Raw genomic sequence first — 18359 nt, 5'->3', positions numbered from 1 at the left:
ACCCCTCAGTTTAGGAAGGATGTTGACTTGCTGGAACGAGTCCAGCAACAAAGGGTAACAAAGTTGGTGAGGGGTTTGGAACACAAGCCCTATGAGAAGAGGCTGAGGGAGCTGATGTTGCTTAGCCTGGAGAAGAGGAGACTCAGGGGTGACCTTATTGCTGTCTACAACTACCTGAAGGGGGGGGTTGTAGACAGGTAGAGGTTGGTCTCTTCTCCCAGGCAGCCAGTACCAGAACAAGAGGACACAGCCTCAGGCTGCACCAGGGGAGGTTTAGGCTGGGGGTTAGGAGGAAGTTTTACACAGAGAGAGTGATTTGCCATTGGAATGGACTGCCCGGGGAGGTGGTGGAGTCACCATTGGTGGAGGTGTTCAGGAGGAGACTTGATAGGGTGCTTGGTTGCATGGTTTAGTTGGTTAGGTGGTGTTGGATGATAGGTTGGATGCGATGATCTTGAAGGTCTCTTCCAACCTGGTCTGGTCTGGTCTATTCTATTCTATTCTATTCTATTCTATTCTATTCTATTCTATTCTATTCTATTCTGAAAATTAATGTAGAATTCGACTTCTGTAACTGCATAATTGTAATGTTTGGGAAGTAAATGATGATTGTGGTTGGTGGCAGATTGAATGCATGATGCTCCAATGTGCTTTGAATACCCAGTGTTTATTCACTTAGTACACTTGCTATAGAGTGGGCTTCATCTTAATCTGAAGTCCTCCCAAGATGTTCACAGTATCTTATCTTAAATTGTAGCTTTTCCAAATAGGAGTCATGTAAAGGAAGTAAAATTATAAAGGTGAAGTCACCCTGGGATGACAGCAGTGTTGTGAAACTGGAGTATCTGGTTAAGAGGTCCTGGAATGACAGTAATGTTAGGAAAATGGAATATCTGGTTAACATTTCCTGGTTTTGTGGACTCTGTGGTTTGATTTTAAATCCACGTTTTGAGTATTTGAGACTTGAATCACTCTGAAGACTGTTATCCATGGTTCTTATTAGCACTGTTCATGGTGTTCAATTTTGATGGCAGAATTTTTCAGGTAGGTGAAGTATGCTAAGATATGCTTATGCAAATATGTATTTCTCAGTATAAAATGCATGTAAGTATCCATATGTGTAAGCACAGAAATAATAATTTGTGTGCTTGATTGGCACTAGCAGTTGAACTGCAGCAATAAAAGCATGGTGGGGACTAGAAAATCTACCCATGAAAAACGTTAGCCAGTGTCAAGTTTCATACCATTGCAAGGAGGGAGTGGAAGATGAAAGATAATTTCTTTGCATCTCCATTACTATACTGTACTGGTTTTTGTTGGAAGCACTGCAGACAGCTCTGCAGGTTATCTTCTGGCATCAAGGGCTATGTCTGAACTGCAGAAACCAAGAATGCTTCCTGGCTTTCAAGGCTGGATGTGTGTGTTAGCTCTTCCCTGATGCTGTAGTGAGAACTGACTGTACCATTCTCCCCAGGTGCTTTTGTCTCCAGGGAAGGCAGCTAAGGTGCAGTGTTTGTGAAGGATACCTTTCTTGAGCTGTTTTGGTGCCCATCTGTAAACTGTTGGGGAGGATGTGACCTAGGGAAAATTTAGAGCATTGCTAGAGACAGTATCAAGGATGACCTAAAAGCACAGCATCAATATTGTTCTGCTTTACTATCACTGAAGCCTATTTTTGTCCCCATTTTCAAGGAGAAATCCCTCTTTGAAATCAGGTGAGACATACTGAAGGAAGACTTCCTCTTCCCACAGACCTCAAGCACTATAGCTGTCTTATCAAAAATTGTACTGTTCTACTTTTCTACTTGATATCCAGTGAGTCATCTGAGTGCCTGTGTCACAGTACTGCAAGGGAAATAAGACGAACCATCTTGTGCTTTAAGAAATCTCTCTGCTATGTAAGAGGATAGAAAAAACGTTTGTTTCCTAATATTTATGTTTTGATAAGTTGCTCCAGGTCCTGCAGACAAAAACAAAGTCAAAACAACAGTAGTATTTCATGCATCACTGTGGTGCCTCTCATTTTATCCATTGGACAAGCTGCCATTGATAATGATGGTGTACATTGTAACTGTGATTTTCCCAGGAGCTGCTGGAATGAGTGGGTACAGCTATCCTGAAAAGAATAGAGGAGGGCATTGTCTGTCTCTAGAGAGCTTTGAGTACATCTATATTTTATCAAAACAGCTTTGACCAGCATTTGATTGATGAGACATCTTTCTCCTGTCCTGCTGTTTACCCATTCTTACCTTAACTCTCTGTTTAATGTGTTGTTCAGAGGTGTTTCTGTGGAGCCCTATGCTTATGTAGATGGTCTGTAAGTTGTTACTAGTGAAATATGAGAGCAGGCAGCAAGTTGAGAACCTCAGCAGCAGTCAGCCATTTTCCTGCTTTCTTTGTGTAACAGAAACATACGTAGGTTGGAGGCCAAATATCCAACATGCGCCTGTTGCTAGTGGTGAACGTTTATAACATAGAACCTTTTAGTAGGGAAACAGTAAATTAAAAGGTTGGCATTAGGGAAAGAAGTGAAATAAACATTTTTCAGTTGGCTGGGGAAATTGGAGTAGCATATTTACAACTCCAGCCTGGCTATTCTACTAGCAATAACACAGAGAGCATTAGGATAGATGTAGAATTTGCTATCATTGTCACTTTTGACAACATAATAGGAGATTTTGAAAGCATCAGTTTGTCATGAGTACTTGGGAGGTTTCATGTACAATAGAAGTTAGAATTTAAAAAGATTTACCTGGGAACAAATAATGTGTGTGGTTAGATAAAAAAAAGAAAAGATGAATTTGCAGAGAAAGTCTACATGGTGAAATAGCTTTTAAAAAAGGAAAAGCTGATTTTAAAATGTCAGTGGCAAAAGAGACAAGATATTAAGAGATCAGTTTGAATTAAGGCAAGAAAGAAATGGGTGACAAGGTCATAGACCTTGTGTCTAGACTAAAATCTCTTAAGGTGGAATGTTCAGAATAATTTACCATTGATATTGCAGTCCTGCCATTGAAAGCAGTAGGAGCTTCAGATTTTCCTTTAGGGGAAACAGTTAAACCTGCACTAAGTGCTTTGGAAAAATCTTTCCTTTAAATTCCTCTGTTCAAGAAGGAGTATAGAAAATGGCAGACATGAAGGAAAGTGGAGATAAATTAAAGGAATTTTTTTTTTGAGTTTCACTGTCATACTAAATATTCTTCAATATATGTCCTCTGCCTAACTGGTTGAAAAGTGTAAAAATTCACAGGATATTACATGAAGTAACACTGATCAATATTAGAGTAGAAGCTTCCATGAGAGGAGTGTCTTTTGCAAAAATACGTCTTGTTCCATTCAGTGGGAAATCACAATTACAGCAGACATTGTGAAAGTGATAAAACATAGGTGGGTGTAAGAAAGTTTAAATGATTTGCTGAAGAACTGTGGAAGAAGACAAGGGGGGAGTCTTGAAATATTTATTTAATACATCAACTTCTCTGTTGTGGCTGAGATTGGGAATATCTTTTTTCCCTGAGTTTCGGGAGATCTTGACATGGACGTCTTTGTATGTGGAATGGAATGGAAAGGAATGGAAAGGAATGGAATGGAATAGAAAAAAATAGAATAGAATAGAATAGAATAGAATAGAATAGAATAGAATAGAATAGAATAGAATAGAATAGAATAGAATAGAATAGAATAGAATAGAATAGACGAACCAGGTTGGAAAAGACCTTTGAGATCATCAAGTCCAACCTATCATCCAACACCATCTAATCAACTAAACCATGGCACTAAATAAACCTTTAAGATCATCAAGTCCAACTGTTAGCCTAACACTACCAATCTCACCCCTAAATCATGTCCCTAAGTGCCATATCTATACATCTTTCAAATACCTTCTGGGATGACGACTCCACTGCTTCCCTAGGCAGCCTGTTCCAGTGCTTGGTAGTACAGAAAATTTTCTTAATATCCAATCTAAACCTCCCCTGGTGTAACTTCAAACCATTTTCTCTTGTTCTATTGCTTGTTACGTGCAAACTGAAGCAGCTGACCCCCACCCTGCTACAACCTCTTTTCAGGTAGTTGTAGAGAGTAGTAACATCTTCCCTGAGCCTCCTTTTCTCCAGACTAAACAACCCCAGTTCCCAGTTCTTGTGTTCTTCATACGACTTATGCTCTAGACCCTTAACCATCTTCCTTGCCTTTCTCTGGACATGCTCCAACAAATAACATAATTCAATAAATTTGCAACATTTGCTCTTTGAAACCAGTGTGCATGTACTGAGACTTAAAGCAAACCTGCCAATGAGAATTTAAGCTAGTTAATATGAAATCTTTAAGAAATTAACCATCTGTCATTTCCCAAATGATCTTGCTGGAATAAGTCTTCCAAACTACCTACATAATTACTATTAATGTTTGTCTTGCTCATGAACTGTGAGGGGAAAAAACAGTAGTTAAAATAAACTGTAAGTGGACATTCAAGTGTTGTCACTGCCAGCTAGTCACCATAGTTCCATAGATCTGTAGGAAATCAGTTGGAAAGTGAGAGGAGACCACAAGCAATTTGAGTTAAAGAATGCAGAGGCACCAAAAGGAGAAAATAAATAGTATGTTATCTTTACTTAAATTATTATAATTTAACCCTGGTCTAGAAGTTCCTCACTCAGGAATGAGTATCTGTTGCATGATGTTACAAGGTTTCAAGGCCCAGGCACAAATATAGGCTGAGGGCAGAGTGGGTTGAGAGTAGCCCCGCAGAAAGAGACTTGAGGGTATTGATTGATGAGAAGCTCACCATGAGCTGGCAGTGCACTCATGAAGCCCAGAAGGCAAATTGTAGGTTGCTCAAGGAGGCTGTGGATGCCTCCTCCGTGAGGGTATTCAAGGCCAGGTTGGATGAGGCTTTGAACAGCTGGGTCTAGTGGAGAGGTATCCCTGCCCATGGCATGGAGGTTGGAGTGAAAATGATTTCTATGGTACCTACCAACCTAAGCCATTCTATGATTATAGTTGGAGGAGTATATTTTATTTATAATATTTGGAACATTTATGCATTTCTGTGCCCTAAGATCAGCCTCAGCTCTTCTTTCTTACAGTTGGTAATGGATGGTTTAGGAAAACTGCCAGTGTAATATTCTTCACCCAATAAGCAAGTGGTGCAACTCCATCATTGCTCATTTTTGCTGCTGGATTGGATTCAGTTTCTTGTTTTTTGTGTTGTTTGGTTTGGGTTTATTTAGTATTTTTTTCTTTCTTACACACTTGCAGAATTTGGATGCAGAAGGCAATTTTGGAAGACCTTGCAGTATGCAAGTTGGAAATCCTATACCTAGTTTTATATATTTTTAATCATGAAATACACAGCAGGAAGGATAGGGGCTGATTTTGCAGGGAGCTAGAATATTGAGGAGGAGGCAGATGACTCTCCTTGATGACAGCATGCCAGATTTTCCTAAGGTTCTTCAAGAAGCTCTCCACAGATAAACTTGGTACAAGAGATCCCCAGCTGTTGTTGTGTCCAGAGAAGGGCCACAAGGATGATCAGAGGGCTGGAGCACCTTTCCTATGAGGACAGACTGAAGGAGTTGGGGCTGTTCAGTCTGCAGAAGAGAAGGCTCCCAGGTGACCTCATTGTGGCCTTCCAGTATCTGAAGGGGGCCTACAGGAAGGCTGGGGAGGGACTTCTCAGGATCTCAGGTAGTGATAGGACTAGGGGGAATGGAATGAAGCTGGAGGTGGGGAGATTCAGGCTAGATGTGAGGAGGAGGTTCTTCACCCTGAGAGTGGTGAGACCCTGGAATGGGTTGTCCAGGGAGGTGGTCGAGATCCCGTCCCTGGAGGTGTTTAAGCCCAGGCTGGATGAGGCTGTGGCCAGGCTGATGTAGTGTGAGGTGTCCCTGCCCATGGCAGGGGGGTTGGAACTAGATGATCCTTGTGGTCCCTTCCAACCCTGACTGATACTATGATACTATGACATACGTCAGAGAATGTAATGGATCCTGGTCAGTTAATGCCAACAGTGTCTCTCACTAGGATGCAGTAATCCACCCTAGATACACCTCTGAAGTAACAATATTTTTGCCAAGCAAACCATATGGGGTATTCTGAAGTAGTGTTTCAAAATGTACTAAAGTAAAATGAAATACATCACCCTTACCATATGTGTATATGCCCTAGTTTGAGCTTTCGGCCCTGGACAGCATGTAGACTTACCCTAAAGGAGCAAACAGAAACACTGGCACAGAATTGGAAGTTAATAACAGTAATATTTGCAAAAGTAAACAAAGTACAAATGGTATTAAGGTAAAAGGAATATATATATATATATATATATATATACACACACACACACACAAAATAAAACATGAATTGGCAATTGGCAATGGACTAGGCCCTGACTATGCAGCAAAAAAACCTCCCAGCCAGCAGCAAGGCTTCTCCCCAAGCTGCAAAGCAAAAGCAAGAGCCAAGAGAGTGAACTCCAGAAGTTCTGCCTCTTAAATAGAGAATATGCATGAAAAGGAAGGGAATAACACATTACATTATCTGATGTCTCCCTCTTATTATGGGCTTCCCACCTGCGCCAGAAGGAGTTCCACTTTATAGTACAACAGTTAACCCTTAACCTACAGGAGCATATATATATATATATATATATATCTATATATCAATCACAGTATCACAGTATAACTTAGGTTGAAGGATCATCGAGTCCAACCTATCAACACAGACCCCATGACTAGACCATGGCACCAAGTGCCACATCCAATCTCCCCTTGAACGCCTCCAGGGTCGATAACTCAACCACCTCCCTGGGCAACCCGTTCCAATGACGAATGACTCGCTCGGTGAAGAACTTCCTCCTCACCTCGAGTCTAAATCTCCCCTGGCGCAGTTTGAGACTGTGTCCCCTTGTTCTGGTGCTGGTTGCCTGGGAGAAGAGACCAACCCCTTCCTGGCTACAACCACCTTTCAGGTAGTTGTAGAGGGCAATGAGGTCACCTGGGAGAAGAGGCATACATATACATATTTATATGCATATGTATGCATGTGTATATGTATTTCTGTAGGTGTGTATTTGTTGCACACTCCAATGTGTATAAGTGAATTATTTGCATTGTCACATTGTATTTTGCACCTCTGGGTCACCTGTGTCATAAGAACTATTTAATGGAATGCATTTACTGTTACCATCATTGCTGTGTAGCAACAGGAAATTTTGGAGTTGGAATTTTTTCTGTGTAGAAAGACATCATTCAAGAGATAGTTATCCATATAAATACTGTGTTTAAAATTTTGATTGATTCCCAGAAGAGAGGGTTTATTAATTTTAGCGCTGTCAAGCATAGAGTCCTGAACAGTGCAAAGTGGAATTTAGATAGATTAGGTAATAAAGTTTTAGAAGTAATGACTGTAGCGAGTGCACTCTATCATTACAGAAGATTTTATTGCAAATTCAGGTTTGTTAATCATTAAAATCTCTCTGCAAAGTAATTTTTATGTCTTTGTCTCTGTAATACTACTGTATCTGACCCATCCCCATTTTCATTATGATGTGCAGTGAAATATGCATGAAACTTACCTTAAGCGTGTGGCACACGATGTCTATAGATGCTTGAAATAAATGGCCTCGGTGTTCTTGCAGCATCAGAAGTATGTTTGGGCATGATATTTCTAAATAATGAAAAAAATGCTACTTATACTGGTTTTTGAACTTAAAAAACCTTGTTAATGGCAATCCCAGGCACAAATACAGGCTGGGCAGTGACTGGCTGGAAAGTAGCCCTGAGGAGAGAGACTTGGGGGTGCTGGTGGACAAAAAGCTCAACATGAGCTCTCAGTGTGCACTTGCAGCCCGCAAAGCCAATCAGATCCTGGGCTGCATCAGGAGAAGTGTGGCCAGCAGGTCGAGGGAGGTGATCCTCCCCCTCTACTCAGCCCTGGTGAGACCCCACCTGGAGTACTGTGTCCAGTTCTGGAGCCCCTATTACAAGAGGGATGTGGAGGTGCTGGAACGTGTCCAGAGAAGGGCCACAAGGATGATCAGAGGGCTGGAGCACCTCTCTTATGAGGGCAGACTGAAGGAGTTGGGGCTGTTCAGTCTGCAGAAGAGAAGGCTCCCAGGTGACCTAATTGTGGCCTTCCAGTATCTGAAGGGGGCCTACAGGAAGGCTGAGGAGGGACTTCTCAGGATCTCAGGTAGTGATAGGACTAGGGGGAATGGAATGAAGCTGGAGGTGGGGAGATTCAGGCTGGATGTGAGGAGGAGGTTCTTCACCATGAGAGTGGTGAAGCCCTGGAATGGGTTGTCCAGGGAGGTGGTTGGGACCCCGTCCCTGGGGGTGTTTAAGAGCAGGCTGGATGAGGCTCTGTCCAGCCTGATGTAGTGTGGGGTGTCCCTGCCCATGGCAGGGGGGTTGGAACTGGATGATCCTTGTGGTCCCTTCCAACCCTGAATGAAACTATGAAACTATGAAACTATGAATATCTTTAAATGATTCTTTGCCTTTTTCTTCTTCTTTGTAATGCATGGTCCTACCTGCTTTGATAGTTAAGATTGCTGAACTCAATCTCTACAATGTCTACCTTATTTGAGATGACTTTCCAAGTGTTTGATTTAAAAAAGAATCCAAAATGGTAAGCGTGAAGTAACAAAGACTTACCAGCAAAGCACCACTCTGTCCTTCCCCAGCCTTCCTGTAGGCCCCCTTCAGATACTGGAAGGCCACAATGAGGTCACCTGGGAGCCTTCTCTTCTGCAGACTGAACAGCCCCAACTCCCTCAGTCTGTCCTCGTAGGAGAGGTGCTCCAGCCCTCTGATCATCCTCGTGGCCCTTCTCTGGACACGTTCCAGCACGTCCATATTCCTCTTGTAATAGGGGCTCCAGAACTGGATGCAGTACTCCAGGTTTCTTCTTCTCCAGGTTTCCTTCTTCTCCAGTTTCTTCTGATTTTGTCCATTCCTATTGTTTTAAAGTATCTGCTCCTCTAATTGAATTATAAAGTTTCCTCTCATTCTGAGACATTTTCCTCCTAAAACAAAGGAAATATCTGTGTAAACTTTAATCCAAGAATCATTTTTCACTCCCATGAATATTTTCTGAGTTTCTAATATTTGATTTAAATAAAAACAAACTTGAAGTTTGAGCTGATAACTACAGAAGTAGAAGGCTTGGCTGTTTTGATACAGTTTCAGTTGTGCATCGAACCCTCTTCCTGAAACATTAGCAAGCATTGCACATGAACTTCCTTACAGGAGGAAAATAAACACTGAAGTTTGTTACAGAATAGGAAACCAGACAGATTATATTTGAATCCAAGCCCTATTACTTAGCTGATGGAAAGTTAATTTTATTGATACTGTATGCTTTAAGAAAAATCCATATTAAACTTTCAGCAGTTTGAGGTTTTAGCCAGGAGTGGGGTGGTCTCTTCTCCCAGGCAACCAGCACCAGAACAAGAGGACACAGTCTCAAACTGCACCAGGGGAAGTTTAGGCTTGAGGTGAGGAGGAAGTTCTTCATAGAGAGAGTTGTTGGACGTTGGAATGGGCTGCCCAGGGAGGTCGTGGAGTCACCATCCCTGGAGGTGTTCAAGAGGGGATTGGACATGGCAATTGAAGCCATGGTTTAGTAGTCATGAGGTCTGTGGTGACAGGTTGGACTTGATGATCTTTCAGGCCTTTTCCAACCTTATTGATTCTATGATTCTTGGCTGAGAGATTAAGTGTTGGAAGCACACTCTCAGTTGGACAGTTACCTTTTTATAAGAAGGGCATACGTCTTCTCCCAGGCAGCCAGTACCAGAAGAAGAGGACACAGTCTCAGGCTGCACCAGGGGAGGTTCAGGTTGGATGCTAGGAAGAAGTTCTATACAGAAAGAGTGATTGCCCATTGGAATGGGCTGCCCAAGGAGGTGGTGGAGTCGCTGTCATTGGAGGTGTTCAGGAGGAGACTTGATGGGGTGCTTGGTGCCATGGGTTAGTTGTTTGGGTGGGTTGGATTGGACGCAATGATCTTGAAGGTCTCTTCCAACCGGGTTTGGTTTATTCTAAATAAAGGTTTATTCTAAATAAATGGTCTTCAGGGTCCTGGTAGTCCTAGATATTATAAATACAGTTAATAGCTTGTTGTACTGGAAGACTAATAGCAAGTTTATTTGGCATAGAGGCCAGAGCACTTGTCCTGCCTGCGGGTGCCTTGATGGGCACTCAGAACTGCTCCAGCCATGCACTTAGAGCTGTTCCTCTTACTGTGACAGTCTGTGATCACCTGCTTTCCTCTAATATGCTCTTATCCCTAGTTAAAAGCTGCTGTATGTGCCAGGGATATTTTTGCATTCCTAAGTCATGAGGTGGATAGCTACACTTCCTCCTTGAGGGTGATACTTAATTTGTCAAATTAGTGATTTGAGCTGAATTTACCAGTATGGTGTATTGTTGTGTAGACCCTATTCCCTGAGATACTAAGACAATGTCTTTGCAAGGTATTTTGACCCGTTCAGTACATGAAGTTCTACACATTTTCCTGTTGTGGTTATATGGAACCTTTGGAAATGAGAAAATATTTAAATAGCATATTTAAACAGTATCATAATACTAACACAGACTAAGAAAGCCAGGGTACTATTGCAGCACAGATAACACTGTTAACCTAATTTGCACGGTCCTTGTTTTTCTTTAATGGACTGATTTAGCATGAATACTTTCAGCCAGCACAAGAGATTTCACTATGTTAGGAGGTCAAACACTGCAACTGGATTTTAGAGGGAATGGATCATTGGTGAACAATAACTATTTTAGTTATTTATACTGAGAAGGAAGCAATGAAATCTCATGCTTCAGAGCAGAGGCCTGCAGCCCATGCTCTGCTGCATCTAGCATGGGAATCAGCTCAGTAGCTGCTGGTGCCTCAGGGCTGAGAGCCGAGGAGAGTATTGTGGGTGATACAAGAAGCAAGTCCTTGTTTAGAAGAGGGATGTTAGGTTAATGTTTTTAAGATCCAAACAGATAAGTACTCAACAACAATAAACCCATCAAAAAATAAATTGAAAATAATCTAAACCTGTGTGGTGTTTAAAGCTCATGAGTTACATTGTGATTTCTCCCCCCACCCTGCATTTAAATCACAGGTACTTGCCATTACTTGGTAACAATTTACATCTACTGATGGATTAGAGATGTGCCAATCTGCCAGCTTTATATTCCCGTGGTTTATGGCCAGTATTGAAATAGCAAGTTGAACATTTCTGTAGTGATCTCCAAATGTTAAGAAATTAATTTTCCTGACAAGTCTGTGGGGTATGTGAAGACTTCAGCTCTTTATTTATAAAGGGGAAGATTCAGAGCAGCGTGACATACCCCAAAATGAGGACTAAAGAGCATCTGATTCCAGATTTAAGACTTATGTCAGACAGCCAGAACTGCCATAAACTGCACTAAGAAAAAAATGCTAAAACCTAAGCAGAATGATGGCTATGAAAACCTCACATGCAGGTTCTTCCATCTGTGCTAATTGAAATTAGGTGCCTTTATGTTCTCCAAACAGCCTGTGTTCCTGAAATTAAAACTTCAAGGGTTGGAGATTATTTATGGATAGATGAATAGTGTAGATTTAAAGCAAATGCAAGGAATGTTTCCAGAAGACGGAAACATTTCATTTTGATGCCTACAGACTAAGATGTTAAGTTTGGAAAGTGGTAGAGCATTTTGGGTAGCATTTTGTAATGTCACTTTAGAACATCTTCTTTTTGTCATAGTGTTCTCCATTTCTCAAAAATCATGGGCTTAAACCATTAACCTAAAGACCCATAAAATGCCTTTTCTTTCTTTGTCTCAGATTAAACAGTGCATTACAAGTTAACACAAAATCATACTGTTCAAATCTATTTCCAAAAGTATTGTTTCCCCTTGTGCCTAGTCTAGTCTGCTAAATGAGGAGTCTCATCCATCACACTTTGATGCAAGGACATAGCATACCAAATGTGCCTTGAACAGCAGGCAGACCTTTGTTTTCAGGTTATTTCATCTAAATAAAGTGTTCTGCAGGCAATGGAAGGAGGGAAAACACAGACTTAAGTTTTGAAGTCCTGCCTTCTGCTAACAACATCTTTTGCAGTTTGGAGCATGTGTCTCGCACCATTAGTCAGCTTTCCAAAGGAAACCCTATGAATCCTGTGTAAGATAAACCTGCATGAATAAAATATACAGTAGAAGTAGCATATGGGCTTTCAGTATGCAAACCTGGCTCTTTGGCAAGTGTTTTCAAGAATAATGTAGCCCTTTATATAAAGTGTAATGGTGGTAGCTCCCTGTTAATGAAAGTGGAATTATACTGCAGCAGAGTATCGAGTGACCCGCCCGGTGGATGTGGGGAAGGCTGTTGGTGTGGTCTAACTGGACTTCAGCGAGGCCTTTGACACCACCCCCCACAGCAAACTCCTGGCCATGCTGTCAGCCTGTGGCTTGGACAGCAGCACTCTGTGCTGGGTGAGGAACTGGCTGGAGGGATGAGCCCAGAGACTGGTGGTCAATGGTGCCACATCCAGCTGGCAGCCAGTCACTAGTGGTGTCCCCCACAGATCAGTGCTGGTCCCCATCCTGTTCAATACCTTTATTGATGATCTGGATGAGGGGATTGAGTCCATCATCAGTAAGTTTGCAGATGACACCAAGCTGAGGGCAGATGTTGATCTGTTAAAGGGTTGGAGAGCTCTGCAGAGGGACCTTGCCAGGCTGGACAGATGGGCAGAGTCCAAGGGCATGAGATTAAACACATCTAAGTGCTGGGTTCTACACATTGGCCACAACAACCCCATGCAGTGCTACAGGCTGGGGTCAGAGTGGCTGGAGAGCAGCCAGGCAGAGAGGGACCTAGGGTTAGTGGTTGATAGTAGGCTGAACATGAGCCAGCAGTGTGCCCAGGTGGCCAAGAAGGCCAATTGCATCCTGGCCTGTATCCGGAACAGTGTGGCCAGCAGGAGCAGGGAGGTCATTCTGCCCCTGTACTCAGCACTGGTTAGGCCACACTTCGAGTCCTATGTCCAGTTCTGGGCCCTTCAATTCAAGAAAGATGTTGACTTGCTGGAACATGTCCAGAGAAAGGCAACAAGGCTGGTAAGAGGTCTGGAGCACAAGCCCTATGAGGAGAGACTGAGGGAGCTGGGGTTGCTTAGCTTGGAGAAGAGGAAGCTCAGGAGAGACCTTATTGCTGTCTACAACTACCTGAAGGGAGGTTGTAGCCAGGTGGGGGTTGGTCTCTTCTCCCAGGCAACCAGCAACAGAACAAGGGGACACAATCTCAAGCTGCGCCAGGGGAGGTTTAGGCTGGATGTTAGGAAGTTCTTCACAGAAAGAGTGATTGCCCATTGGAATGTGCTGCCCAGGGAGGTGGTGGAGTCGCCATCACTGGAGGTGTTTAAGAAGAGCCTGGATGAGACACTTAGTGCCATGGTTTAGTTGATTAAGTGGTGTTGGATGATAGGTTGGTCTTGATGATCTCAAAGGTCTTTTCCAGTCTCGTCTGGTCTATTTATTCTATTCTATTCTATTCTATTCTAGTCCAGTCTAGTCTAGTCTAGTCTATTCTATTCTATTCTCTAAAAATATATCCACAATGGCTATCCCATGATTACGTACTCACACAGCTCTGTCATCAGTAACTAATTCTGTGTTTACATCTTTTTAATGTGGAAATCTATGCAGAGCTTTTGTTTTGTGTTAGAAATTCAGGCCCTTGCCATTCTTGTTTCCCTTTTCAGAGCATGACGAATGTATAACGAACCAGCACAACTGTGATGAAAATGCCCTCTGCTTCAACACCGTGGGTGGGCACAACTGTGTCTGCAAGCCAGGGTTCACAGGAAATGGTACCATTTGTAAAGGTGAGCCACTGAAAACCTCATGGTCTTTCAACTGGATGAGATGCTTTGTCGTAGCTGATGCCAATCTGGTCATGTGAAGAAGGCAGGCAAAACACTAGGCCAGGCTTTTACGTGCTGCATCTATAAGATGATCTTTACAGGGAGATATACACTGAGTTTGCATTTGGCAATGTTAACAGCAATTTGAGGATAGATATTATGCTCTGAAACTTGAAATAATGATGTTTCATTTCTGTGTCAACTTAACATGCCACACTGTTCAAGGAGGTCCATTAACATGCCACACTGTTCAAGGAGGTCCACAGTTACCAACAAAGTTATAGCTGTGAAAACACTGTCAACACTGCATTGTCTCTGGTGAATCACTTGCTATTTCACCTGGATGAACTGGAAGCTGTTTCACATGCTGAGGTTTTTTTTCATTTTACATCAGAAAAGCTCTAGACATGCAGGTGCAAAACCCTATCATTCACCAATGGCGCTTATCCTGCTTGTCTTAGAAAGGTGCTTGCCTGGAGACAGAATGCTGATTTTATTTCCATTGTATTTCACATCAGAGCAGATGATACTTGGTACTTGGGCCTGAATCTTTGGCCCAAGGCTCCATGCATCAAATTTAGAGGATTTTTCAAAGGAAAGTAGTGTAGCTGTAGGGAAAGTGGCACAGACAGAAGTAATCCAGCTGCAGCAATAGCATACCCAGAGTTCCATGAAATTGTGCCTCGGTCCTCTCAATCTGTTAGGTGTCAGAATGGACCAGGGTTAACATTGCTGATATCCCACAGATGCTTTCCACTGCTGTGTACTAGCAAGGCTGAGCATCCCTGAATTTCTTCTATTGCTAAGCCTTAGTAAGATCTCAGCATTAGTCGTTCCTTCACCTGAGTCACAGTGCAGTTTTCCTAAATGCTCCTACCACAAATGAGCTCTTGTTAAAACATGGCAACCTAGCCTGCTTCCTGTCAAACGTGAGTGGATGTAGAGATATCAGTAACTATGCCCCATTATGCTGGGCTTCCTTCTCTGGGGAATGGGAAAAAACTCATAGCCTGACAGGGTTCAAAGACAGAGGCATTCCCCTCAGAAGAGAGCTCTGCACAGCTCACTCCTGTGCTGTGCTTGGTTGTATTTACCAATCCTTCTTCAGGAGGTGGATCAAATTACAGAAAGGTAATTGAGATTTCTTTGGGTCATAGAGATGTATAACCCTAGAGCACCATGTTTGGCTCATCCATTCTTCTGTAGGTCTGACATTTCAGAGAGGACCGGGCCCCACTATGAAAGAAAAGTAGGCATCCCTCTCTCCCCTTTCAGTACTGAAAATACAGTATGCACAAGAAGGCTCCGAGCCTGTGTATCCCAGTCTGAGAAAGGTGGTACTTTGGAGCCCTGGCTTGGACGTCCCCATGACCTTTTGTCTCCAAGCCTTTGGCAGCTTTTCATGCACTGTGTTGCCAGCTGTGCTCCCTGCACCAGGATGCTTAGATGTCTCTGTGACAGGAATCTCCCACCACAAGGCTGATTTTTGGAAACTGACAGCTGTAAAGCTCAGCTAAATAACACTGAATAACGCTGTGCTCTTTCTCAGATGAACTTTAAGACCTCACCAGTGTTGCTGTTACACAGAGCTGCTGCAAACCAAAGCCCAGCATCTGCAGTGCTTGGTTAAAAGTGCAGGGCTGGACCAGCACCCCAGAGCTGTTGGTGATAATCTCCATCTGCCTGGTTTCACCAGACTATTTCTAATTCTATATTGTGGATGCAACTATCAGCTTCTGTGTTTTTTGTTGGAGCTGACTGCATTTCTGTGTCCTCCTCGGCCCTGGTGAGGCTTCATCTGGAATACTGCATCCAGTTCTGGGCTCCCCAATTCAAGTAATTTCTGGAGAGACTTCAGTGGAGAGCCACTAAGATGATTAGGAGACTGGAACATCTACCATATGAGAAAAGGCTGAGAGAGCTGGGTGTGTTTATCCTGGTGAACAGGAGGCTGAGGGGGGGTCTCATTAATGCTTATAAATATCTAAAGGTGCTAGTGTGAGAAGGATGGAACCAGACTATTCTCAGTGGTGTCCAGTGACAGTACAAGGAGCAATGGACACAAACTGGAACACAAGAGGTTTCTTGTTAATAAATAAATAATCCTTCACTTTGAGGGCAGCAGAGCACTGGAGCAGGCTGACAAGAGAGGTTGTGGAGTTTCCATTCAAATCTCACCTGGATGTGTTCCTATGTGATTTACTCTGGCTGATCCTGATCTAACAGGAACGTTTGACTAGATGATCTTCAGAGATCCCTTTCAGCCCCTACCATTCTGTGATTCTGTGGCTCTAAAGCATACACATAATCACAATTCTTATCTGAGAATGCTGCAGCAAAATATCAAAGCATGCCCTCTCAGATTATAACGTGACAAAGAACAAATCCAAAGACCAACTTCAAACTGTAAATAGTAAAAGTTTTAAAGTTCTTTACAATCTCTTGAGACAAAATTACTCTTTCTGTTGTTTCAATCTAAGTGCTTAATTAAGGAATGAGGTAGTCAGGCAATTTAGCTGTGCATGTTATGACCAGGGCTTTATTTGGCCAACAGAGAAGACCAGCATTGCCCTAGGAAGAGAGTCTGTTCCTAGGGAAGATGCTGCCTTTTGCTGCTTCCAAATGCATGAGAAGGAGCACATGTGAACTGTTGTCTTCAGATGATTTACTCTTATCTCCTTCTGTAGCTTGTCAGCCCATCTGGCCAGTGAGACTGGGGGGCCATAAACCATCTCTTTGTGACCTCTATCCTTAGGTGAAGGCAGTCTCTGCATTCAGTGCCACAGGGTCCGCATTTTGTGTCAGCCTGCCAGCAACCTGCGTGGCTGCTGAGTGTAATTCTGTTACCCACACGCTGTGATTTTGCATTTTGCAGCCTTTTGCAAAGACGGGTGTAGGAACGGAGGAGCCTGTATTGCTTCCAATGTCTGTGCCTGCCCACAAGGCTTCACTGGGCCCAGCTGTGAAACTGGTAAGATATAACTGAATTTATGATGAAGATAATCCAAAGAGGATGTATGAGGTAATCTAAGAAAGTGTGTGCCCTGAAAGAGAAACCAAAACGTTACTCACTTTTCTTATGTGTCTCCCAAGAGAATATATTACAGCGCTTCTAATTAGAACCATGGTGACTGCAAAAATGGGAACATGAATTAAGACATCTTGGGTTTTTGGTGCCTTATAATTAATAGGATTATTATGGACTTGCTTTTCATCTCAAATGGCCTCTGGTATCTCTTACAAATTGCAGAAAATCTGACATCGAGAAATAAATTCAAGTAATTGATTAATTCTGTGCTGTAAATGTGTGATTAGTTCAGTAGCCCACCTTCCCATGCAACTTTATCTGAAGACTTCTGATTAACTCAGCTTTCTTTAATCAGTGTTAAGACAAGTTTCAGTGTTCCTACTGCTTTCACCACCTTTTGCAGCTATTGCTTTATCTTCCTGCTACCCCTGAGGACGGCACTTCCACAAAGCCTTGATTTAGAATTTTAGTTCTAAGGTCTTGAATCTAGTAAAATTATATTGCCCAGCAGAGTATGTGGAATGTTAATATTTAGCACCTCAAGTGTGCTTGTAAATAATTTCTCAAAGTTCAACTGAATAGTTATAGCACCTTTATTTATTGCTGCAGGATTTTAAAATGCATTCTGACCACACATGCCTCCAGGAGGTAAGTGGAGAAAGCTCGCTTAGATTAATTGGCTTCAGTATGGCTAATAAAAGGGCAGTCTGCCACCTATGATTGACTATTGTTGCTTTTCTATATTGCCTTCAATAAATCTTCCAAACAGAGGAAAGGAGGTCATTTGAGCAAGTACTGCTTTCATATGACTTGTAAACATAGCCACTTTAATGACAAACACAGAGCAGTCTGAGTTCTGTATTCTCTGGTCCATTTGAGAGGCGCAAAACATGATTGGTTTCATTTTTTCTGTGTTTGAACATTACCACACTGCACAAGAGGGATGGTGTGTGGAAAACAGTATCCTGAGCATTCATCTATATCTAGAAAAACAGCAAAAGAGCAAGTTTTCAAGTATTTCTCACTGTTTCTCAGACTGCAAATGCTGTGGTACAGGATAACAAGGTCTCTTCAATGTAACCCCATTGAGGTTTTGCTTGGAACAAATGAGGTGCTAGGATAATGCTCAAATATTAAAAGTTGCCTTGTTTTAGTAATATTTGTCTTGTGCACTCCTTGCAATATTCTGCTGCTATCAACTAAATATAGCATATAGAGTTTCAAGGCCCATGATAATCTTTCCTAGCTTTATACTAGAAACATGTTTTAGTCTCCTTGTGTAGTCAATATTAGTAGCCGCTATCTTTCTGAATTGCCCCTGGAAGTCCTGTCTCTGATCCCTTCTTTAAAGGAGAGCCCAGGAACACTCCATTCCCAATTCAGAAAGTTCAGGAACCTTAAGCTAATTTAGGTTAAGTG

At 42.4% G+C, this 18359-nt stretch overlaps 1 protein-coding gene across 1 annotated transcript in view; it reads left to right on the top strand.

Annotated features, from left to right (window-relative positions):
- Positions 1-18359, top strand: part of NELL2 (neural EGFL like 2) — a 183327-nt gene that overhangs the window by 119508 nt on the left and 45460 nt on the right. The window contains exons 14-15 of the mRNA XM_068170293.1: positions 13751-13873; positions 16788-16883. Coding sequence (XP_068026394.1) covers positions 13751-13873; positions 16788-16883 — 219 coding nt within the window. The remainder of the gene's footprint in view (positions 1-13750; positions 13874-16787; positions 16884-18359) is intronic.

Source organism: Melanerpes formicivorus, unplaced genomic scaffold (assembly GCF_026170545.1).
Source record: "Melanerpes formicivorus ecotype bairdi unplaced genomic scaffold, bMelFor1.0.p_v2 SCAF_3, whole genome shotgun sequence".
NCBI classification, from domain to species: Eukaryota; Metazoa; Chordata; class Aves; order Piciformes; family Picidae; genus Melanerpes; species Melanerpes formicivorus.
This window is presented reverse-complemented; position numbering and strand designations above follow the sequence as displayed.